This window comes from Physcomitrium patens, chromosome 14, assembly GCF_059467195.1.
Source record: "Physcomitrium patens ecotype Gransden chromosome 14, ASM5946719v1, whole genome shotgun sequence".
NCBI classification, from domain to species: Eukaryota; Viridiplantae; Streptophyta; class Bryopsida; order Funariales; family Funariaceae; genus Physcomitrium; species Physcomitrium patens.
In genome coordinates, this window is record NC_143423.1 from 13251372 (window position 1) to 13276028 (window position 24657).

A 24657-nucleotide genomic window follows, 5' to 3' on the forward strand; every position below is an offset into this window, starting at 1 on the left:
GAGGATCCACGTGGACAAGGGTCAACGCCTAGGAGAGTGGGGGGTGGCAAACATGATGGGGGTAAAAGCGCGAGAGGCCTCCATCCGGAGGGAGAATGCTCCGGGGGCAGGCTTGTGAGGGATCTTCGAAGCAGATAATGGCAGTCTCAGTGGGCTCTTGGTATTGGAGGACCCTCCCGATTGCGTTATCGCCATGCATGGCGACGTGGCCCGTGACCAGCCCCATCCGCCTTACCACTCTGTCCCTCGGGGATTTGGTCTTGGCGGACGATTGCGTCCTGGTAGCTCGTTGTGAGGAAAAGGAAGTGGACGAAGGCAGTTTTTATTTTTTTTATTTTTTTATTTTTTTGCGGAGGTTGTAAGTTAAGAGATTGCTCGCTGCGGTAGCTAGGAGCCTTGCTGTTGTCACCATGTCTTCGTCAGCCGTCCTTACTAGGTGTTCCGCGTGTTTGAGAAACGGAAGTTCGGTGTCTGCGCCTGGGAATAGCGCTTTGCCTTCTCGGGTGACGCACCTGCGATCATCCGCGTTGGTCACGCCACAGAATGTGAAATTGACGATGAAGGGGATGGTGGGACGAAGAGGTGGATCGAGCAGGCGTGGGTTCGTGACAGCCAGTTCTAACGAGGATGACGTTATTACCACGGAGGTGCGACGCTCTTGCACTTCAGTTGTGGGCGTTATGATTTCTGTGGCTTTGGTTGGTGTTTTGGGAACGTGACCTAAATCTCAGGATAAAGGAATTTAACTCTCACAGGAAGTTCTCGGTCTACCGGCTGGCAAGAAGCGGCAATTTCCATTACCTGCCTCGGTAGACGAGAGTGTCTCGCAGGTACTTGAGTTTGGCCTTCAATGTACTTAATTTTTATGTGAATGCGTACCGAATTTTGAGTATTTGGCGATGTAGACTTCTTCAAACTTTTCGTGGACATTGTTGCCATTTGATTGAGGCAGGGGGAAGCTCACACTCATAGCAGAGCATGAGATATGTTCGCTGACGTGTTCGCAGGCAAGACAAGCTTGCCAGCAAGCGATTAAAGATGAAAAAATAAGAATGATGTTGGAGATCATTCTTCCCCTAATTGGTGCAACAGATCTTGATGATTGGCCGGTAAGTTAAATTAAAAATCTGTCATCTGTCCTCCAAATCCTTATTTCCTTCGCAAGAACTCCAGCACCAGCTTATGCAATTTGGACATCGTGTTTCGTCATTAGTGATGATATGGGCACTGTCTGTGAGACTATGACACTTTCATTTCATCTCCTATTTGATTTTCTCGCTGTACCATATCATGGTTCACTCAAGAATTGACTCAAGGTCTGGTGCCAGGGGCTGCCTTCGTGCTTCTGTGGAAAATCAGGGAGGTATTGAGATGCAATTCAAGGCTGGAGCGCCGCTTGTATCGACTTTGCTTAGGGGGCTTTTGGATACGGCGAGTGCTCAAAAAAAAGATGGTGGTTGCCGCACCTACATTATTGACGACAGTGACGCAGTGGGTGGTTGGGAAAGTGACGAAGTATGTTAAAAGTTCTCTACATCATTGTACTTACTCATCTGCTGTTCAGAACGTCAGCGTAGCATTTTATTCAGGCGGATTTTTCAGAATTGCTGGAGCTAGTGGCTGGTTGGAGAGGCAGAGTGATAGTGCGTCATGTGAACCATCATGTTTACAGTAGGTTGCGAGCCATAAAAAGTAACCGCTGTGAGTTGACAACAGGTATTACAATGTCGGAGATGTATGAATAAATTGAAATAATTGAGAGAAGATAATAATAGTGTCCCTGATCAAGGATGTCATGTGCTAATCGGGGAATGATAATTTCTTCTGTTCTTCGCCTTTGTTGAGTAGTTCTAGAATTTGGTAAGGAATTATTAGTGGAAGTAATTAACATTATTCTTGTATGTGCAATAACAGATTGCTGCGGTTCTTTTCCCTACTCCTGAGACGCTCGACGCTGTAGAGGCCCTGGCTTCTGTGCCCCATCGTCCTTTGTTGTTGGTGAATGCCCAGTGGCAACCTGGACAGGTGAGATTCAAACGATTGAAGCCTTATTTGTACCTTAGGGGAGAACGTTACATATAACCGTTGCGCAACTTATGGTTATGAAACGTCCTGAATTGGGACAGAAATAGATCACATTTCAAATACATGGTTAATGCAGAGTTGTAAATCTCTTAGGAATATCCGCAGCTTAAAGAGCTCAAAGGAAGAGGTTGCTACAGATTGTGTCGGATTTTGGATTTGGAGCACGTAAGAAAGCACGAGAGGATCTCGTCAATACATTTGAGGTCGTGTATTTCCTGAAGCGTAGTCGCATACTCGGAGAAGACGTGTGTCTTATGCGAAGATACCCCGGCGATTGGCAGGTATCGTTGTACATTCTGATTCTGCCATGTTAATCTGATTCTTCGCAATTTGCATCTACGTTAATTTGCTTACACACTTAGGAGGGAGGTGATGTACATTTGACGTTCCTTGAGTCTAAACGTAGCAGCCACCCTTGGTCATTCTCGAATCTTACGACAGGATGTTAGAAAAACCTCTACAAAATATGAACTTCAGTATGGTTTTCCCGCAGGTATTTGTCATAGATGAAGCCGGTGGTACTAATGAATGCGTTGGAGTTGAATCCGAGCGACCTTCATACAGAAGGCTTGAAGAGATTCTCAAGAGCAGAAAAGGTTCCAAGGCTGGTCAAGGTTGGTTCGACAGACTTGTAGGAGAGTTCAAATTCAATCAGAAATCTCTTAAGAATGACGACAATTAAGTTTCTGAAGGCAGACCTTTACATCAAATCAAACTTCATAACCTGATTATGTAACGTTTGTACTGTATTCGATACAATCTCGTGAGCTGTTTGGGCTCAAGGGATTCAAACAAGAGGGTTCTTTGTTCTCAGGTGAGGCTAGAAATATTGCTAGGAACAAGTGTAATGTAGTTGTAGGTGAAAGAGAACCTTGGGAGAGGCGTTCCCTGATGGAATTTACTTTTGTTTAGCGCAGTCGTTGTGGAGATGGGACTTGGCTATCCAGAATCCTGCTCTAGACTTCAATCTCCATTTCGAGTTGTCGAAACTTATGTTGCATTATTTTAATTTACTTATTATTTTAAAAGTTGTGTACTACCTGTGGATATACCCTAGCGCTTGTTTGCTTGAATGTTAATTTAACATCAATGGCGATAACTTGTAACACTCTATCCACATATAAAGATGATTCAGGATTATGTACAACGTGCATCTAGAATCGATGAGAATGCATACAGGCTCCGATCGACCTTCTGAACGGCAATGGAGTTGGCATGCAAGGCCAAAGACCGCAGAGGCGGCACCACCTGGAGATGTGCTGCAGGAATGGATTGTGTAATTTTTAAGAATTCTAACAATGTTAATATTGTGACACATGTCAAAATCGAATTTTTATCAATGAAAAAATAGTCATGCTGTCAGATGCATCACAATTTGACTTAGTTTTATGGTTTAATGAGTAGTCTCAATTACATCTGCAGGTATTAACAGTAACATTGTTGGAGGGTGAATGATAAAGTCTGAAATCTTCATAGTCAATAACACCAGGAAATTTAAAGAATGGTCTTTACGTACACCAGTAGGATTTAGCGCAAATTGCAACATATCACTTTGTCAGGAATATTCAAATGACTAAACAGTAGAAACGTTCCTAACGTTGTCTCGAAGTGCCCGAAAACTAGGGTTAACGTAAGCGGCCGTCGAACGGATGAATGTCATGTCTATTCATCTCAGTGGGGTTAATTCATTCGTCTTGGCTGATACCCATGAGAACAAAGCTTAGGGCTGAGAATCGGCTCCTCCTTTCTGCAAGGTGTGAGGGGCGACTGCGGACGCACTCGAATTTGCAGAAGTTACAGCAATGGCGCCGTCAGTGGTGAGCAATGGGATTGCGGTCGGGCTTCACAGGGGTCACCAAGTGACGAAGCGGGATATCGCCCAGCGGCCCTCCGCTAGCAAGGGCAAGCTCGGCAAGCGTACCTCCATGGTCCGTAACCTCATTCGCGAAGTCGCTGGATTTGCTCCATATGAGAAGCGTATCACTGAGTTGCTCAAGGTCGGTAAGGACAAGCGTGCCCTCAAGGTTGCGAAGAGGAAGCTCGGTACCCACTTGCGCGCCAAGCGCAAGAGAGAGGAGATGACCACAGTATTGCGCAAGATGCGCGCTGGTGGTCACGCTGAGAAGAAGAAGTAGGCCCCTGGGGGTAAACCCCATTGCATATATTAGGGTTTCGTGTCCGGGGTGTTGGTATGAGGTTTGAGTTCTTTAGCTGCGCTGGTTTGTTGATCTATTTTTACGTGCGGGAGTGTGGCAATAAAGAACTTCTCCTTTCACGCACCGGCTATCTCTTTGCACTGTAGATTTGGAGACCTCCACTAGCCCGGCGCCTTACTTGCATTTCGTGTCTTAATCTTCCCTATTTTCTCGTTTTTAATTCACGATTTAATTGGTTTCTTCTCTTGCTCTTCTTTCTTGTCTCTTGTTTGATGCTGTAGTTGCTGTTTTTCTTGAACTGCTGAGCCAGTTGTCTTCCAAAGGGTTTATCCTTGTGGTTGGTAGAGCTGTCTAGATTTAATCTTGCATACTCACAAGTTTAGTCATGGTTCTGATGCGCTGAAATTCGTTTATAAGTTCGGGTTATATTTTGTGGTTGAGCCGGAGTCCACGGTTGGCTATCACATCTTCGTATGAGTCTGATTGAAGTTCTAACTCTTGATAGATTGCTTGCTGTGGTAATCTGATGGAAGTACCAAGCTATTCTATTTCACAGATTTTCTTGTAGACCTCGATTGCATTACTCCAGGATGTGGACCTGATGTGTCAACTTTTTCATGTAAGCATAGTTTGTACCTCGTCCCTCACGGAGGGGCATCTCGTTTGTCTTGTCCGCACTGAAGACAGATATCTGGTATTTTATACAGATTGTTAGTTCTCTTGCTGACTATCTACTGTTAAATAGTGGTTTACATAATGGCATTGTCAGTAATGTCGTCTTTGATCGTGGTAAATTAGCCCTTACGTGTGGACTTCTTCTCTCACTTTTCTCCCATCTTCAGATTTTCACGCTCAAGTTCAATTTCAGTAGATATTTCTTCAGGGCGGCTGGCACCTTTACACAATTGTCGCTACAGTACTTTGAGAAACATTCCCATGTAGTAGACATAAGTTTCATGTACTTCTCAAGAGCGTAATCTCATGGTCCTTGTTGAGGGGTTTATATCGCCTCTGTTCTCTCATTCATTTAGTTGTTTGTGGGGGTATTCTCGTACAGTTCACTGGGCCAATTTTTTTGCTAAATCTAATTACGAACGTATTCCTGAAACAGTTGTAATCATCGTGATCTTGTATCCTAGAGCGGTGGAATCCTGAACGATTGCATCGGCAGCATGAAAAACTATTTAAAAATGTTTGATAGATACTCATTTTTGTTTGACCCCACTGATACAATCCAAGTATTGCATAACATGTTTCAAAACATTGGTAGTATTTTCCCACTACCGATCATTCCTTTACTGAATCAATTTTTTGGTGACAAGTTATGTGTAGTCAGATTCTCTAGCTTTGCAACATGTTTCTAATCGAAGTTTCATTATGGCACCTGGATCATCAATGTGAACACAAAGTCATCATGTGAAAGGTAATCTTAAGGGAAAGGAATATTTAGTCCGAATGCATTGTGTTTATTTTTTTGACATACATGGGAAAATCTCAAGTTAGAAAGCCACTTACATACTCTCTCGCACACATAGACATGGGCGATGGGCTTTTGACAATGGAGGAAGAAGTGGCACTGTATTTGTCAAAGATGTGCAAGATTTTTCACTTCTGAGATTCACAGCACGCCCAGAGCCGCAAAATAAAACTCCAATCTAGTTAATAAATATGTAAGTTCTGAATTGCTCATTTACGACATTGAGAAATCACCTCAATAAGATTCCACTCCCCACCATGATGTCCATGTAGCCGATTGGAATCCTACTTGTCAAGTAGGAAGCTCTCTTGGGGTCCCAGACCACGGTCAGGGCCACTCTTGCAACTGGGGATCACCGGTGGTGGTCCTTACCCTAGAGCCCACACACTGGAATGCAGAGTGAACGGAGACAGAGAGGGAGAGAGAGTGTGTGTGACGGAGGGTGGGAGTGGGAGAAAAAACTTCCACATCAAATGTGCAAAGCTATTTCGGCTTGAACGACAATTTCATGGCTCCTCCTACTCCTCTCCTCCCTCCACTTCATTGCTGCAATTTGCATCACCGATGTGATATTCGCCTTATTTCGTTGCTGGATTTTTTGAAAATATTGATCTATTCCTCTCTCTTCCTGGAGATCAGGTGGATTTCAACCAGATGCCGTTACGGGAGAGCTCTTGGGATTGTGGAGAGTGAGGGGAGGGTGGGTTCTTCGACCTGAATTTACTTGGATTATCATCGGGAGGTGCGGAGTGATGGTGATTATGGTGCTGCATTGTTTTATTCTTTGGCGGAGAGAGGAGAATTCTGAGAGGATCGAGGGGTTGCGGGAGGGCCGGGCATTGTAGTTTTGTGATCGGATTTGCGAGTGGGGGGGGGGGGGGACTGACACACCGAGGCCATTGTGCATGTGGTGTTATGATTTCCAGAAGGAACTGGTAATTTCAGTTGATTTTGCACGTCTTGTTGCGGGTAGTTTGTGGAGGCTGTGTGTAGCGAGCCTGCCTCTGGGATTAGAGGTGATTAGTCTCAAGTTCGGAAGGAATCGCAAGAGAAGTTATCGTTTCCAGTTTGCGTAACATATCAGCGTGACTGTTTTCTGTGAGCATTGTAGTTTATGACATTTAGAGTGGTTTAGGGCTCGAGCTCATAGTAGGGAAGGCTTGCATTACAAGCCGAATGCTGTCAGTCAAAACACATATGTTATTTTTGTAACTTATTTTTTGATGTTGATGCAATTAGGAGCAGCTCTGCCAGGAAATGGAATTTGGACAGGTCTTTTGCAATGTTGTGTGAAGTCTTGCTAAGAATGCTCCACAAAATACCTGGCTCCATGTAGCAACAGTAGGCAATTATCGAGTCATTTTCTAAACCCCTTAAATCCTCTGTCATTTCTTTTCTGTATCATCAGCCGTTTGATTATTGAAGTTCACAATCATGTCATCATTCTAGCGGTCATTTATCTTGGTAAGAACTAGCATTTCGTCAAAATTGCTTTTTACTTCGATTAGTGATTGAAGGATTTGGTTGAGTATTCTGAGAAGGGATGTATTTTTTTATCACCGGCTCACAATTTCATTTGAATTGTAAAGATTGCAGGATATGCCTAAGCCGGCAAAGATTATCATATGAACCCTCGATAATATCATATTTGTATTCAACAAGTTTTAAGTCAACACAAGCTGAATTAATCGATTCATTTTCGTTACATAGCAGAAGTGGCAGCTGCGTTGTCGTATTTACCAGTAATGACATCTTTGGTTCTTACATTTTCTCTTGCTACATGCAAACACGACGATATCGAATCGAAGTAGAGCCTCGGAAATGATGTTGTCGCAGATAAATTGAATTCTGTTTCTAAATTCAGACTATACTTTGGCTTTGATGCGATGCTTGGTCTGTAAAATGTTTCCGGTGATGCAGACTCAAAGCTGGGAGCAGCGGAGGTTTTGGTGTGTGAGTCTCAACCCGGACTGGGCTACGGCCATAGTGCAGAAATACGAAGGGTCAAGTTTTATATGTAAAACTTAACTGCTATATTACTATATTTGCCCTCTGAGATCCGATTAGTGATCCAACAGCGTTCACTAAGTTCACTTCGGCATCCAATAGAAAATTATGTTCAAGACATACAAGAAAAAAACTTTCTACTCTTTTAACGTTTGAAGAAGGGACTGACCATATATTGTCGAGAGGATTGCGAGACTGAGCTTTTCTCGCCATTTCAGAACGAATTTGGTTGGAGTCTTCGAAGTAGGGGGATGATCATGGAGATGTGGAATACGAGTACATCCTCGAGTAAGTCATCCGTGCAGCCGGGTCCGTCAACACCGAACCAGGTGATTTGCATTTCGGTGAAGTTGCAGGTTCTCAGCAAGGGTGTATATGTTGGGAAGTAGCAATGTCTTTGTTGGCGATACTCAGAATGCCTTCTCTGACCTATTTTTAATGCTCGTGACATAGTGCCTGCACCCCTACCTACATTCAAGTTTTGGTAATCGTAGGTCCGCCGAAGTCGAGGACGATGCAAAATGGGATTGGCTCATCGGTTGAAGCTGTAAAGATTTATCAAGTAGAGATCGGTGAGACATGTAAGCACCTAATGTTTCTGTCGTCTTTCGCGTCACATCTATTCACATCTTCTTCGTACAATCACAGAGGATACCACTTGTTCTTGCTTTGAATATTGGATATTCTTGATCAACACGTACATCGTGAGAACAAGCATACAACACTAACTGTACACAATTGATAAAAGGGCTTGTTAGTCATAGAGCAGTAATCCTGTTGCTATTGATCTTTTACACTCTACTTCAGGAATCTAATTCTAGTTTTCTTCTGTAGCATCGTTCTCTACCGCTTGATATGAAGAATCTGTTATACAAGCTTATATAATTTTTAGACATAACATGTCTTAGTCCAGCTCAATTTGCTGGGATTGTCAAGGATCTTGTCCTTTGCTCTTACTAATTGTGCTGATCATTGCTGTGACATGGGTTATTTGCGTGTCAGTTCGAGATGGATCAAATGCAGTTCCCAGGCTACTGTGGGCAAGGAGGTCTGCATGATCGAGCACACCTTCAATCAAGACCCGCCATTTCCGAATATGATAAACTATGGTTCCAGTGCTAGCAAGTTCAGGTCTGAACTTTTGGCCACAGTTTCTAGGCTGCAGCAGTATCCACCAAGGGCAAGTAATCCTCCATCCGTCGGTTCTCGGCCACCTTTAATGGCTTCCTCTCCTGAGTTCAGTTACATGAATATGTCAGCTCCTGATGGATACAGCGGATGGCCTGCTCAAATTTCTTTCAACCTTTCACAAGCAAATTGTGTGGATGGAAGTGCGAAGTGGACTACAGGTGCAGATGCATGTATTGAAAAAGAAAGAGACTTAAGTGCCGTGACTGGTGGAAGGATACTAGATAGTTTCTTTGTCAGTGGATCAATGACACCAGATGCGGAACTTTTGACGCACAGCTCAATTTTCGGCAGAGGTGCACCTGAGCGGGTACCGGAGACCGGCCGGCATCTTTCTTCTTCTCAGTGGTTGATTGAGTCAGAGAGACAAAGGCAGCAGTATCAAAGAGTGCGGACCTCGACTCTCTCATCAACCAACCGTGATCCGTATACAGGTGACACTACCTCATGTTACATGGGGTACGGTTTACTGAGCCAGTCTTATTCTGCTCTTGGCCCAGCATCGTCAGGAGGTCTTCGAGTTTATTGTATGAGTCACTTTGGAGTACCTATTGGTGAGTGCCTTCTAAGAGCCTTTTTGCATATTCTTTTTCTTATTGTTCACTCACGTACGAAGGAGACTGATGTTAGTTACAATGCGGTGCTGATTTAATATGCTATAGTTCTGACGTTTGGCGGGTTGAGGTTGATTGTGCACTATATGACATTCTTTATGAGTCTACGTGCATTTTGGTGGTATCAAGCCATGATTTTGCATATAAAATTCACAACGGTTCCATCCCTCTTGCAAACGAGTCGGAACGGAAGCCGACGACGTGATAGATTGCATGGCGGCTAGGTTTGGAACGTGTTCTCTAAATGAATCTTGGTCTGAACAGTGCCAACTATGGTGGCAGGTGGGCAGCTGTGCTTGACTGACTCACGGCGCTTGGGGGTGACTTGCACCTGCCACAATCAACATATGTCAGTTAGGAGTTTTACCCAGGTATTTCTGATTTGTATGGGTGGTGATGAGGGTCCTTGGTTTGTTGGTATGAATCATCGTAAAAGGGTCAATAGCTGATGAGGGCCCTTACTGAAACGGCGATATGAACCAATTAGAAAAATTGCATTGTTATTGTGTTTATGTTGATCTTGCATGAGGAGTAGGTATTGGAGCGATAAATTCGGCTTGGGTTTTTAACCGATAATTATGATGAGTTTGTGGTGTGGTTGCGTACAGCATTTAGGGATCAACGCTGGAAATCCTGGCGAAGTTGTGTTTATGGAGGGTGGTGAAACTCTAGTGCAGTGGCGCAAGTCATTCTTTTCACAATATGGGGTAAACTTTGGATCAGGATTGTGGATAGCTATTTTCGAATTGGATGATGTGTATTTATAAAAGGTTGTGGAAGTACTTCATGTTAGACATGTTGTGCAAGTGCGGCTCTGCTGACGGAAGGATGATTTGGGCGATAGGTGAATGTGCCGGAGGACAACGTGGGTTGGGATTGGCTGGATGTTGGTTCTTTAAAGGCAGAGCGGAACTGCGTAGCTGGAAACAGAAAGTGTAAAGCGGTGCCGACACAAAGTTGCCAGAAAGAAGTGGATGGGTCAGGCGGCGAGAACAGTCTGATGATGAAAAATAGAATGACACAGATGTGGGATGCCTCAATAGCGAACAAGAATGTTTCGACGCTTCGTACGACGGAGTCCGTTTCGAATACGAAGTACGGTTCATGGCGTGCAAGAAAAGATATCATGGTGGATCTGAGTGAGGCAGTGTTGAGGAATTATGAGCAACCACATAGAAACACGAGCATATCATCAGATATGATGTCGGGCCACTTCTACGAGGCTTCCACGCACCCAACTCTTTTAAGGAGTCAGCAAAACTTAGAGCCCAAAGCTTTACATAGCACGCCGCATTCAGGTCTTGCCTCCATGAGCAATGGGAACAACTTCATAAATGATGGAAGTCAGCGGTATTCCTTGCCGGCACAGCAGTTGTATGGAACTGCGAGGAACGAGAGAGGCGTGATCCATCCAGTCTCCAGAGTAAGTGAGGGGCAAGAATCTCACACAAGAGAGAATGGCATTTCATCGAGTTTTGAGCTACGGTTGGGGCAGCCATCTCAGCAAACACAGGCGACTGAGACAGCTTTTTCATCCATGGCAATCTCGAATGTGGGGCATCCGAACCCTCATTTGTTCGAGCAGATCATGAGAAAAGGTTGTTGGCTTAAGTGCGTTTTCTGTTTCGCGTGATTTTCATGCCGGTACCAGGTACTGTGATTAGGCTGGTCCAGGCGATGGCATTAAAATGTATGTATGTGTGTATTGGTTCAGAATTTATGTGATAATTTTGGTGTGATTTGACAGTGTGGGATGGAAAGCTGCAACACAATCTACAGAAGTTCAATCCGGCGGAACTGCCCAAATTTTCTGGCATCCTCGGTCAGACGAGAGATCAATGTGGTTTTTACACGGCTCGAAAACCAGTTTATGCAAATGCAGATGGCCTTGTTAATTGCGAAATGGACAGCCGTGCAGAGAATGTAAAGTCAGATTATTGTAGTGTAACGCCGAGTACGAGGCAGATGCCACATTCTTCACAAGCGGGATTCAAACCCGACAACGTATCAGAGTTTCAAGTGAAACTTATGTCCCTAGAATGCATAATGCAGTCAACCGTATTAAGCAACAGCAAGGATCGTCAATTAAAGGTTAAGCAATCAGAGTCAGCAAATTTCTTTTCACACACAGGTCAGTCTCGGAGTGTGATATTGGAGAATGAGATGACGTTGGATTCGCTTAGCTCAATGGTATTGATGGAGGTGAGCAACAAGACAGGGCAAAGGCTTCTGGAAGCAGCTATACAGTCATCGTTCACGTATCGTGCAAGGGGACTGGAAATTTCAGATGCGCAATTAAACGACGTTCCAGTCAGACAAATGTTCGCGAGAAATGTGTCTGGTGATGCAGACTTGTATGTTCGACCCACTGTGGGCGGTGGGGAAATGTTTTGGGAGTTCCTGGCAAGGAAACAGGGTTTGAACGATTTGAGAATTGGTTGTGGAAGGACCGCGGAGAGTGGAAATGTTGGACGAGCTGAGCAGTATTCAAAAGGTGCACTTTCTATGCGAGAACAAGGTGCGTCGTTTATGAACCAGCTTACGGTGCACAAATCTGTGGCTGGAGACTGCTGTACAACGTGTGAGGTGTTAAGACAAGCAATAGATGCTGAACATGTATTGGAGAGTCTGAGTTTGGTGACAGACAGAATTAGAATATAAACAGAGAGTTTGGAGATGCTGGAAGTAGCTCAGGACATACAAAGGGAAGACCGGTCTCATGTCGGTTTGGAATCGGAAGTGCCAAATGAAATGTTTCTACGCAAGTTGAGTTAATGTCATGGTGAAAGCAAGCTTCATGAAAGTGAAGTCTGAAGTGTGCAAATTCGTCTTCTGTTTTGCTCTCAAAGTTGTGTAGATGTTAGGAGCTACATTTTGCTTGCTTGGGGTGATATGGTTTCGGGAGAACATTCATGGAGGTTTTGTCTTGCAAAATGAATCTGCCCTGCAGTCCGTCTTGGCAGTGCCATGGTCTGATAGTGTGAAAGTGGGTGTTGCAGAATTGGCAGGAGGGAACGTGAGGGGAATCGAAATGCGGGTCATCGGTGATCAAGACTACGTGGAGGTTCCACCTTTGAGTGGAGGGGGCATACAATGCAGTTGTTTGAAATGCAGAAAAGCAAGTACTTTAGCGAGAGGGCAAGCTGTACCAAGGTGGGGTGGCTATAACGTCTGTGGAAGTGAATGTCGATGGTCTTGTTGTGAAGTAAGGTAGTGTTGATTGGAACTTCAAGGTTGGTGCAGAGGGGCTTATGGATCGAGTTCATTGAATGAGAAGTTGGTGTTGTTTTTCAGGGGGTCTTGAGAAATCAAGTTTGTTCTTCTGATCATGACTTAGTAATGTGAGTGTCGTGGTGTTTGTTCAGGCTTGTAGGACAAGTTTTTCTGAAGGAAAACGCTTGTCATGCAAGCACGGTGGAGGCTGCAACGAAAGTGGGTTTGGCTGAAGGTGATCGTAATGCACCTGAAGACCCTGTTCAGGACAAATATGCAGGGACTGAGTCAGAGGTATACATGGAAGCAGTCGATGTGAGAAACGAAAACTTCTTGTCGAATACCGTTGCAAATAGGACTGCAGCGGAGAGAGGTGCTCTAGGGAGAGATGAGATCACCCCGGACGCGAAGGCTTGTTCGAACAACTCAGAGGTTGTCTCGAGCGGGCTTTTTGACAAAGGGTGTTCTGTAGATGGGAAAGAAGAACCTTTAAATATGCAAGTGTTTAGCACTACAGGCATTCCTGTTGCAGTGGACGAAGCATCCGGTGTATGGAGATACTCTTCTTCAGACGGCTTGGATGTGAATTTGGGCAGGGATGCGAATGTTTCATCGGCTTTGAAGGATCAGAGTGAAGGGGTGGCTTCCCCATCGTCTCTGGGATGTCCGTCGTCAAGCAGTATGTGGAAGATGCTTATGGTGAAGAAAGGTGGAAAGAGAGGCGCCGTGGGATACAGCAGACAGGACATTGAGGACAATGAGGTGGAAGCAGAACCAGTGGAAATCACAGGCGAGTGCTTTGTCGCGATCCTTGTGAAAGTGTTGGTTGTATTGAGGATTGCATTACTGCTCTGTCGAGGTTACAGTGCGGATGCACATTGGGTTATGTAACGTCCTCTTATTTTTTTTTTGTTGAGAATGTATTGGATACGTGCACACCCGTGTCAATGCAGGCAAATTGCACAGGAAGCAGTACAGGAACAGGAAATGGAAATGGTTAGGGTCGCGTTTGGATGGAAGAGATGACGAGGAAGGCAGCCCGGTGTGTTCATTTGGGCAGCAGTTGGAACCTCAAATTACATCAGAGAATGCAACAGTATCTCAGGTACATGAAAGGCTCATCAGACCGGATGGTTGGAAGAAATACATGAGAGAATCAACTGTAGAGATGCCATCGAATTCAAAGCGGCGAAAGCTATCTACAACTCGACGTTACCAAGGAGTGAAGGCGACAAACGTGACAGAGGAGTATTTAGAGGCGGCATATGTGGGTGAGGCTGCTTTGAAGAAGACGGGAACCCTGATGATCCGAGTCCCTCAGAGATTGAACCACCAAAAAGCGAAGAAAAGGATCCAGATAAAACCACACCTGAAAAGTAGCACAAGAGATTGGAGAGCAGATGCGAATGCAGAGGGTCGCATAAGTGCAAAGGATGGCAGGAGTTGGTCTAAGGTCGGAAAGTCCAAGGATTTAACAAAGGCCCGTGTGGAAGTTTCGAGACCTAGTGATTCAGATTCTGGTTCAGATTCTGTGAAAGCAGGCGTTGAAGTTTCCATTGAGATGCCAAATATTGTGACTAAGAGGCTTCGCAGTCCGACGACTCCGCCTTCGGGACCAAGCCCACGAAATGGGCGGATGATATCATTGAGCGTAATACTGAATCAGGCCGCAGAAGCTGGCCCTGTTCCAGTAGCTGCACAATGTCGGGCTGCCTTGCATCAACCGAGAGATGGAACTCTGAAAGTGAGAAAAGAAGGTATTATGCACTATAGTTTAGCTTTGTATATAAGGTCTGACAGTGACATAACCGGCCGTGTAAAAGAATTTATGGATTAGGACCACTCTGACTTTGGAGTAACATGGAAGACAGAAGGTAGAGCCATAGTAGTGCATAAGAAAGTAGATGCATAAAATCGGAAAGTGCAAGATCTATTGAAGTTGACTAGCAACAATAATTTGGGTGGACCAGGTGCTTCAGTATTCGAGTTTCTAGAGAATGAGGATGTGGCAGTCGCAAGAGCTGCCAAACAGGTGACAGCAGCAGTACAAACGGAGAATGCGATTACAAGGGCATGGTCTGTGGGAATGATAGCTGGCCATTTTCCTCGGGGTGAAAGGTCAGCTAGGACAGGAAGCTTGAAACGAAGGAGAGTGGAGTGGCCTAGAAGCAAAAATGCACAGATAGAAGCAGGAAATATGGTATCTAGAATGGAAGGGACATTCGTGTGCAAGATATCACAAGTGAGATCAATAGCAGGCAGCAACGACTTCAAAGAGAAGCTTCAACGAAAGTTTGGTCGGCAGAGTTTACCCATTGGAAAGCAGGTGCGGTCAAGCAAGGTGAAGCGAAACAAAGAGGTGGTGGAAGGGTTGCAAGCCAAGAATACAAGAGTATCGGTAGGAGTGCATGTAGTAGAAATTAATTCGACGCAACTCGAATTGAGGCATCTGCAAGGGCAAATGAAGGTTGGATTAACAGGAAATGGAGTGCTGAAACTAAAGAGGCCATCAGATCTGTCATCTATATCAGAATTGAGCGCTAAGAGACCGAAACTGGTGCATGCATTGAATAAGTTGGAAGATAGTGCAAGCATAACTGATGGAACTTTGGAGCATGGTGAACTTCTGAAGAGGTACCTTTATAACATGTACAGTTTCATGAGGATGTATTTAGGTTGTCGGTATATGCAGAAGATTCTGCCTTTTTCGATGGTACGATGTGTATAAGTCTTTGTTTGTGCAGCTCTTGTTATGTCAGTGTGGTTAGTTTTTGATATAATGTTTTCAGTTAGGTGTCGTTTGACAAACAGAACCTCGTGGCTTTTATAAGTTTACTTGTGTGATGTTGGTCTCGTGCAGTTGCAAGCGAGTGTTACATTTGGGGAAGAAAAAGACTGTGAAGGATCCGTTGATTGGTACCAAGCTGCATAATAAAGACAAGTCCCAACCGTCGGATGTAAACGGTAGAAGTTCAATGAGGAATAAAGAAAAAGGACCTAGAAGCTTTCAGATTAATCCACTTGGCCAAAGTGGGAAATTCATGTGTGATGTGTGCGGAATTTTTAGCTCAGCCAGTTACAACAAATTATTGTGTTGTGCTCGGTGCCCGGTTAAGGTGAACAATTTAGCATTGACCTGTAGTTTTGTGGTAGCTTTGTCTCTTGATGCGGGCACGAAGAATTTAGTTTAGATGTGCTCTTGCAGGCATTTTCAGTGTCTGTTGGCAAGAGTGGTGAATTCATTTGTGTTTTTTTGTATGAATTTGTAATTTCGTGGCAATTTAGTATGGTTGGTGAAGGGTGACTATACTTTCATAATGGTTAAGATGCATTGATTGCATGCGCAGGTCCATCAAGCTTGTTATGGAGTGCCGAAGGTCCCAAAAGGACCATGGTTTTGTCGTACTTGCAAATCTAGAGTAATCAATCCAGTAAGAGTTTTCCTCCCTGTTCTAAAGGATACACCATTGCAGATCTATTGCACTCTTAATGTCAACTGGATATTGATATGTTTTAAAATAAAAATGCGTTTTATGATATAACTCACAAAGCATAACTCTTGTTTGGATTCCTGGAATTTAATTGAAAAGGACTCGATTTTATTTTTTGTAACGATGACCTTGATTGAGATAGAATAAGGATGAATTAATGATTGTGGTAATGGAGAAATTGAGAGGTTGCTCTTGTTCACGTAGATTTGTGTTCTTTGTGGATACGGTGGTGGAGCAATGACACGCGTTCATAAAGCTCGAGATTTCTGCCTTGGATTGCTGCAAACCTGGCGAGATGCGAAGGGTGAGAGTGTGCCTGAGCCGTTTTCAGAGAAAAATAGTGAAACTCCCTTGTCAGCAGTGAACAACATTAAGTTTTCCAGGGGCAGGTTGTCAGCTGGTCTGACAGGAGTACGTGCGAAGAACATGGATATGAAAGTCAGAAAATGTGAAATTTGTGATTTTGAGGAGCTTAAAGATGACAGTTCGGTTTGCAAAGCTTGTCTGAAGCATAGTCCTCAACCCGGGAGCAGTGGTGGCAACATTGTGAAATGGTCCAACAGGGGTGTGAATTCAAAATCAGGCCATGAAAGCTGGAGAAGTAACAATACGGTTCGAAGCATCATGCATGATGCAGGAGCTAAACAGTGGGCGCATATGGTGTGCACTTTGTGGATGCCTGGGACGCGGTGTCTGAACATGGGCACGATGGGAGCGTTTGATGTATCCAGAGTAACAAATTCTCGGCGGAAGGCGGTGAGTTGGACGGTAACCTGGCTGTCAAAGTTACTGTTCATCAGATTCTGGTTTGCAGTTTGCACGGACATAAAAAAATCTTATTGTGTTCACTTCAGTGGAAGTTTGAGTAGGCTATTTTTATACGAGAGGGATTGCCTAGTATATGAGTATTTTCTCCAAATGGTTGCTGGTATATCGATTTAAATTCAACGTTTATGTCTATTCAATTGGGGCATTACTGGTACGCATGACATTTTTTGACCTGAATGTGATGGTGACGCATAAACTTGCAGCTATGCTCCATGTGTCAGAAGAAAGGTGGTGCTTGCATGCACTGTCGTGTACCGAAATGTTCAACTCCATTTCACGTTTGGTGTGCTCATGAGAAGGTATAATCTCCACAAATTTTGCAGTGTTTGGAGAAGTATGTAGGCTTTAGTATTCATATGAATACAAGTTCTTTTAACGGCAGCTTTTCACGCACAGGGTTGAAAGTCACTAGTTATCCTTTTGTACAGCTTATCGCTTTGATGTCTTGCTTGTCTTTCAAGATTTTGGATTGACTTGCCGTCATCAAATGAGATGAGTTCTATTTTTTTTTTTTAGCATGTTATTTTTCTGATACTGTTGTCTTTTTTATTTGTTTTTATTATTCAGGGCTTATTGCAGAGCGAAATTGTAAAAGATGGGAGCAATCAAGTTGGTTTCTTCGGGAGATGTCAGAATCATGGTGATTTTTCTGGTACTGAGTTGGAAGATGTGATGAAGGAGGATTCTTTGTCTTCAACCAGTGGAGAAGTTTGTGCCCGTACTGAGGTGAATTTAATATCTACAGCGTTGGTTTATGTAAGACTTTTGTTGATGATCGTGAAACTAATGGAATTGAGCTCTTTGGCCATTCGACCCAATTTGATGAGATTCTCAACGAGCATTACAGGTGATAGTTTGAACTTTGCTTATAATGTAGGGATACAAAGGGAGGCCGAGTCTGGAAGAACGAGCCAATGCACAACAGCAAATGACCTTGGAGGGATGCACGGCTGTGACTCCTGAGCAAGTTGCAGCATGGCTACGAATTAGTGGTCGTAAATTATCCACTCGTCGGCTCCATAAATCAGCTAGCTTAGCTATGAAATTTGACCACAAAGTAAGTTTACATGGCAGAAGGGCTAGGATTCGACCGATGCTTGATGTGTTTCTGAAGTAATATTTTGAGATGTAAAAGCTGTCTTTGAGGTTCTGTGGAATGATGTAAAAAGGTTTAGGTTACATCAGTCATAACCTAGACCACTCTTGACAATGCCATACATAACACGTTTTAATTCATGTGCTACTGATCAACCACTTCAGGGTAATTAGGGGAATTATCATACAGTTATGCATTAGGGGATGTAACAGGGCGTTTGTTAAAGGGGATAAATTTCATCACTGATTGTCTTCCCTAGAATGTGACGTTATCTTCGCGACATCCAGCATTAAAATTGTGATGTTTCAAATAGGTAGTAGAAACTTCATTTTGGGAGTAGAGTTTTTCCTCGCTATTCAAATACCGGTAATGGTATACGTGGTCTTCTGTATCTGCTAATGCAAATTATCTTTATTCAATACCACTGAGCTTTTCTGCGATCAAATTCCAAACTGCAGGAATATTTGCGGTTCAAACAGAAGAAAGGATGGAAGAAGCTTGCGGTTTATAAATCAATAATCCACGCGCTTGGACTCTACACTACGGATTTTATTGCAGAACGTGAAGTGGTAAGAATCAGTAGCTCTTTAGCCTTTTGAAGATTTGGAAGAGATACTCCGCTTTTTGTGTCGTGGCAGCTGATTATCCACAAACTCGTAGTTTGAAAAAAAATTGAAACTCAAAAAATGCTCGTACCTTTGTCGAAATTTCTCCAGGGGGAATTTCCACGGTTGCAAAATAGGGTCTATGTTAAGATTGAAGTTGGAAACTAGTTTGTTAAAATAAATTCTTTCTGTCTAATAATGTCTCAAATACCTGTGGTTGGTGTAACATCAGGTTGTAGAATACGTAGGAGAGATTGTAGGTCATCGTGTTGCAGACAAGCGCGAAGTTGAATATCATTCAAGGAAGCGTCTACAATACCAGGGTGCATGCTACCTATTCAGAATAGACACGGAGCAGATCATTGATGCCACCCGCAACGGTGGTATAGCTCGTTTTGTTAATCATTCTTGCTCGGTAAGCATCCCTCTTTCAGACGTTAGAGTTTCAAGTCAAATTTGCATTCTGAAATTTATCCATTTTGTAGAAGCAGGCCTAGGTCCTCAATTAGTATTGAAGTGAACTTGTATTTTCTTTTTAATAGTAATTTAGCACGAGCAATGGTCATTCCCCACTTCTTTAATTAGACGGCTCTTAAATCGTCTTTGAATTCCTTTGGACTCTGGTTCTACTCTGGATATCTTTTGAGTTAGTTTGGGACAAGTATAATGCATATATCTGAACTTCTTTATTGGTCTTTTGCAGCCTAATTGCGTTGCCAAGGTGATTTGTGTTGAAAACCTGAAAAAGGTATATTTTGTTCAGATTCTGTATAACTGCTGCTTGTTCATTTCCTTAAATTCATTCGTCCCTAAAAGAGGAACAAGTGATTGGAATTAGCTTCAGTAGAGGTGCTTAAGAAAGTGAACTTAAAAATGTATTAAGTGATGACGTATTATGTGTAATGTCGCAGGTCATTTTCTTTGCAAAAAGAAACATCGATGCCGGAGAGGAAGTGACTTACGACTATAAATTTAATTACGATGAAGTTGGGGACAAAATTCCTTGCTTCTGTGGTACTCCTGAGTGTAGAGGAACATTGAATTAGTAGAATAGGCTGATTTCAGGTTGCTAGAGCTAAACCAAACTTTGTCAATTCAGGCTGAGTGGCTTGTGTATGCAACCTAGACTATATCAAATGTGAAAGATAATGTGTAGTGTTTTAGGATTCCCAAGTATGCACAAATCTTGCACGCTTACATGCAACCTTACATGCAACCTTAGCTTCACACTTAGTCCGCAATGGTAAAATCTATATAATATATGTAGCAAGGATGTGGTTTGTTCATTTATTTATGACTATGTGGCTTGCCAAGTTTTTCCAGTTTTTTCTTTAATTTTTCAGCTCTTAGGGGCGGTAAGGCCAGTGGATGGTCTGGTGTAATCTGTACCAGTGCCTATAAATTGGGTTACAATCTGGAAAAGTAGCGTGCAGTGAACTTCAAAAGATATTTGTGTGTGTGGGTGGAAGTTGGTCGTGGGCACTCAGAAAGCACTCTACCTAAAATTCCATGTTCTTCGACCGTTGCGAAAATTGTTCTATTTTGAGATCTCCATCGGTTGAGGAATCCATGTTATCAAATGGTGTTCCTTTGTCGCCGTGCAGTCTGAATGGTGCAAGCTTGTCGACAATTATACCATGCAATTCAACATGTTATTACTCGTAGACGCCAATCTTCATTGTTGTAAAAGTGGATGTGTTCACATTGTAAACTTTTGCATTGCTTCTAGGAAGGGAAGAAGACTCGATTATTTTAATTGCATCAACAGTGGCTGATTTGTAGATCGCCAAAGCAGTGCCACTCAATGCAATCTCATGAGTTTTTGGTTTGACTTTCTATTTTACTTGTTTTGGTGTTGCTATACTTATTCTGAATTCAAAAGCTGGTAGAAGTCAACAACGTTTGTTTATATTCTGTCTTACTTTAACTCTAAGTTTTACTATACATACCAGATGTGAAGATTGTTATGTTTTACTTTTATTTTTGCTAAAAGACTCATCTTTATATGATCCATAGAATTGCATAATTTTATAAGATGAAACTATTGTTATTTTTATGATAAGTACACAGGAAAAAAAAAAAAAAAAAAAAAAAAAAAATCTGAATTATTTAAGCTCATATCTTAAAATATGTTCTTAACTAAATGCTCAATTGAGACAGCTTTGCAAAACATATTAATCTATTGTATTTTTTTAATGTGCAATACATGAAAATAAATACATTGATTTAGATGATGAATTCAATATATTTTTTATATTTCAACTTCATTTATTTGTTGGTCTTTTTTGCTCTTTTCAACTCCTATCTAGCTTTTAGTTTAATTCTAAGAGTGTGTAGCTTTTTTATTTTGGCAATAATCATTTTAGTTTTTTAAAAAATATTTATGCTTTTTGTTTCTTTTATATCATTTTATTTTTGAGACACATTTCACTTCTTTAATTTCATTCTTTAAGTTCTTGTCCTTTTTAAATTGATAGGGATGTAATAACATGATCAAAGCTTTGTCTTTTATTTTATTAAGGATAGATTATTCTTTTCTTTTAATAAGGCATAAATATATTAGAAGTTTTGGATTGTCTACTTTTAAATTACTATTGTTTTTAGAATTTTTGTTGTTCTTGAATCTTCTCTTCTATTTGTTCAAAGTCATATTGAACATCTTTTTTATTTTATTTTATTTTTTATGGCAAAGAATGTTGATATAAAGGATACAATAGCACAAATATACAAGCAAATGAAAAAGTTAATGTTTGTAATATATCAACTCAATTTTTTACCACAAGAACTAACTAGATTGCTTGGAAGTGAAAATATAGAAATAATTAGAGTTTCTTCAACATATATACTAAACCATATTACTTCTCTTATAGTAGAACATTGTTCAAGCATTAATACAAGTATTAGGGAACTAAGGATTTTCTATCTTAAAAAATTTGATAGTGTTATCTTGTAATATGACTATAAGTTTGAAAAAATATATAAAATGGCAAAATATAGGCAAAACATAGATGAAAAAAAGCTTCTATTCTCTTTGTAGGATCTTAAATAAGACAAAAAAAAAAAATGGATTTATGAAAATAATATTATAAGCATCTTTACGTAGAAGTAAATAGTAGCTTTTAGCAAAAATTTACTTTAAAAAACTAGAATTTGATACTTGGAGAAGAATGGTTGTAAACTTAGGTTGAAATCAAACCAAGAAGCAAAAAACTATGCACCTATAGCATTTCTAAGGCTTTTTTTTGTTGATTAAATAAGAAGATTATGGAAGAAACTTTCTAAAGATTATTTAAATGTTAATTTTGTATTATTTAGATTGATTTTGACTTTGTAAGAGTGATTTGAGATTTTGAGAAATAAAAATAAACTTATAATTTTAGAAATTTTGTGGAAATATTAGCAAATTGACAAGTCAATATTTGAATTTTGTAAAACTACTTGTTGGAAATATTTTTTGTAAATTTGAATTCAATCAATCAATTAGATAAAAGTTTATTAAAATTTAATTTGATTGATGTCTTAGAATTTGAATTTCAAGGATTAGTAAGATTTTCTTTAATCTTAAGCAGTAAATTAATTAGATTGAAAAAAAAAAATTGTGAGTGGATAGCAAACTTAGTTTGTAACATCTTATCAAATTTGAAGGCAAGTGAACCATTTAATAAGGAGATATTCTTGCCAATAAATTGACATTAATGGTTGAAAAAAGAAGACGGATAATACTCGAGCAAATTAGGAGTCTTTTATCCCAATTAGTAAGTTTGATTTTTCTTAAATTTTATATCTTTGTTATTAATTTATAGATTAGAATATGTAAAATATTATAAGTAAGATTTTTAAAATTATAAATAGTTATGAAGGTTTTGAGAGTATTTTAAGAATTAGTTAAGATTTTTTAGATTCAATTAAAGCTACTTCAAGATTGTTAGGATTTTCTTAAGATTTGAGTAGAATTTGCATAGAATTTTATCAATATTCATTTATAATTTTATTAGAATTTTATTGGTATTAATTTAAGATTAAATCAGAATTTATTTATATTTAATTTGAATTTTTTTAGGATTTTTTATGATTTCTTTAAGATTTTCTTATAATCTCTTTAAGATTTCTTTTAAATATCTTTGATGATCTTTATAATTTTTTTAAGATTTCTTTAAGATTTTATTAAGGTTTGATTAGAATTGTTAAGGTTCACTTGGAATTTATTTGGAATTTTATTAGGATTGTTAGGTTCTTTGTTTATTGCAAAGTTCAAGTTTTTCTTCTACAACTAAGTACAAGGTGTATTTTCAAGCAAGTTGACACATAATATAATAATAGTAGAAGATCAAAGTTTTAAGGATTAATTAATCAAGTACAAGTAATGATTAAACTTTAACTTTAGAACTATCTAATTTTATAATTACAAAACAAGTTTATTTGAATGTTGTCTTTAGATTCAACTTTATCATGGTTTTTATCTTTTATTTAAAAAATATGGTCTAATATTAGATAATTTTGAGATTTTTCTAATAAAATTTTAATCTACATATAGAAAATATGATGCATCTCATATTATAATTAAAAAGAGTTATATTTTGTATCAAAAAAAATTAGTATCATTATATGCTTTATAATTTCAACAACTTACAACTAATATTAAGTTGGATGATGTCACCCTTATCAATCAATTTTTCTATGGATTGAAATATGATGAAAGAAATTAATGTTTAGCTTATTTGATACTTAAACATTTAGTTAAGCAATTGATTTTGTTATGAAGCATTTATAAATTTATCATAATCAAATTTATCATAATCAAATTTATCATAATCAAAATTCATCATGATCAAATTTGATTTCAAAGATGCAAAAATATGCCTTGGCATCTTTACAATCGAATGGCAATGCTAATGCCTATTACAAACATACATATTAACACTAATAGTTATTAACATAAGGAGAATTAGATAGAAGTAAAATTAGATAAATTTAATAAAATTTTGTAAAAAAACTTTATAAATATAGATTTGACTTAAGAAGTTTTTGTAGATAATTTACAGCTTGAATAATTAGCTACATGTTACACATGTTGTCTACTTGTTTAATACGTTGGCCATATGTCATACATATTAGCTATTTGTAGTACAAATTAATCATGTTACAAACATATTAAAAATATGCCTTTCTAATAAGATACATATCTTATTTATTAGATATGTGTCAAATGATCTATAAAATATTGTTATGTAGTTCTTTAATTAGATAGTATATGTAGAAGTAAAAGTGAAGCCTTCTTCACTTTTTAAAAAACTTTTCATATGCTCTTGTTTTAGTTGAAGAATCTCTAAAAATTTTATATTTGTAATAGCAATTCTAATTTTTATATTATATCTATCTTTGATTTGTCTACTTTTTCTTTTTGAATGCGATAAGAATATATTATTTCTATAGAATATTATTATAATTCATATCCTTAAAAGTTAGATAAGAGTATTAAATTTGATATTTTTTATTTTAGAATTCAATGAATTATCTCACTTTTATTTTTTTTACTTTTGAAGTTGCAAACTATCCACATTTAAAGTAATATTTTTTATTTTTTAACATTAATTCTTTTTTAAAATAAAAATAAATAAATAAACTATCTTTCTATGAAATTAAAAATTGATAATAGAGATTGTAAATTATTCTTTTCTTATTTGACTTATGGATTTATTTAATTTTTTATTATTAAAATTAATTAATTAATTAATTATAGATATTATATTTGATAGAAGTGAGAATAAATTTGCAACTATTGAAGAGATTTTAAAGTTTGTCAATACTTTTAGGGCAAAAAAAAAATATATTATTAATATCAATTTTAGAAGTGCTATTCACATGCCTATAAAAGAAGTCAACAATGATATCTATTA

General features: G+C 39.8%; 3 protein-coding genes across 12 annotated transcripts; all 3 read left to right on the top strand.

Annotated features, from left to right (window-relative positions):
* Positions 1 to 407: 407 nt before the first annotated feature.
* Positions 408 to 3113, top strand: LOC112291477 (uncharacterized). 2 transcript variants are annotated; one of them, XR_002972442.3, is made up of 7 exons: positions 408 to 647; positions 756 to 830; positions 1008 to 1109; positions 1360 to 1515; positions 1915 to 2025; positions 2162 to 2366; positions 2579 to 3113. XR_002972442.3 is itself a non-coding variant. In XM_024538922.3 (7 exons), the coding sequence occupies exons 1-7, from the start codon at positions 411 to 413 to the stop codon at positions 2765 to 2767; spliced, it is 1014 nt and encodes a 337-aa protein (XP_024394690.1). In that variant the 5' UTR covers positions 408 to 410; the 3' UTR covers positions 2768 to 3113. The 2 variants fall into 2 exon arrangements, 1 of the variants encoding a protein (XP_024394690.1); XM_024538922.3 differs by having other exon boundaries at positions 2223 to 2366.
* A 726-nt stretch (positions 3114 to 3839) lies between these two features.
* Positions 3840 to 4364, top strand: LOC112291478 (large ribosomal subunit protein eL36x). The gene has a single exon (XM_024538924.3). It carries the CDS (start codon positions 3888 to 3890, stop codon positions 4218 to 4220), a length of 333 nt encoding a protein of 110 aa, XP_024394692.1. The 5' UTR covers positions 3840 to 3887; the 3' UTR covers positions 4221 to 4364.
* A 1661-nt stretch (positions 4365 to 6025) lies between these two features.
* Positions 6026 to 20082, top strand: LOC112291476 (uncharacterized). Of its 9 annotated transcripts, XM_073538924.2 has the most exons (23): positions 6026 to 6418; positions 7639 to 7667; positions 7944 to 8054; positions 8179 to 8306; positions 8728 to 9467; positions 9810 to 9898; positions 10136 to 10234; positions 10372 to 11125; positions 11275 to 12045; positions 12527 to 12680; positions 12893 to 13530; positions 13694 to 14497; positions 14711 to 15374; positions 15601 to 15856; positions 16088 to 16171; positions 16436 to 16987; positions 17263 to 17358; positions 17627 to 17785; positions 17937 to 18116; positions 18614 to 18724; positions 18993 to 19175; positions 19464 to 19508; positions 19672 to 20082. In XM_073538924.2, the coding sequence occupies exons 5-23, from the start codon at positions 8780 to 8782 to the stop codon at positions 19804 to 19806; spliced, it is 6462 nt and encodes a 2153-aa protein (XP_073395025.1). In that variant the 5' UTR covers positions 6026 to 6418; positions 7639 to 7667; positions 7944 to 8054; positions 8179 to 8306; positions 8728 to 8779; the 3' UTR covers positions 19807 to 20082. The 9 variants fall into 9 exon arrangements, with proteins under 9 accessions (XP_073395025.1, XP_090112061.1, XP_090112060.1 ...); XM_090255935.1 differs by having other exon boundaries at positions 6026 to 6460; positions 7639 to 8054; XM_090255934.1 differs by having other exon boundaries at positions 7639 to 8054.
* Positions 20083 to 24657: the final 4575 nt, after the last annotated feature.

Bases quoted from the DNA above. Each gene is read 5' to 3' on its own strand.
- LOC112291476 (XM_090255935.1), top strand. From the start codon at position 8,780: ATGATCGAGCACACCTTCAATCAAGACCCGCCATTTCCGAATATGATA. The intron at 11,126-11,274 runs GTTGTTGGCTTA...GTGATTTGACAG, and splicing joins CGAGCAGATCATGAGAAAAG to TGTGGGATGGAAAGCTGCAA. The intron at 17,786-17,936 runs GTGAATTTAATA...CTTATAATGTAG, and splicing joins AAGTTTGTGCCCGTACTGAG to GGATACAAAGGGAGGCCGAG.
- LOC112291477 (XM_024538922.3), top strand. From the start codon at position 411: ATGTCTTCGTCAGCCGTCCTTACTAGGTGTTCCGCGTGTTTGAGAAAC. The intron at 831-1,007 runs GTACTTGAGTTT...ACGTGTTCGCAG, and splicing joins TAGACGAGAGTGTCTCGCAG to GCAAGACAAGCTTGCCAGCA. The intron at 1,516-1,914 runs GTATGTTAAAAG...GTGCAATAACAG, and splicing joins GTGGTTGGGAAAGTGACGAA to ATTGCTGCGGTTCTTTTCCC.
- LOC112291478 (XM_024538924.3), top strand. From the start codon at position 3,888: ATGGCGCCGTCAGTGGTGAGCAATGGGATTGCGGTCGGGCTTCACAGG.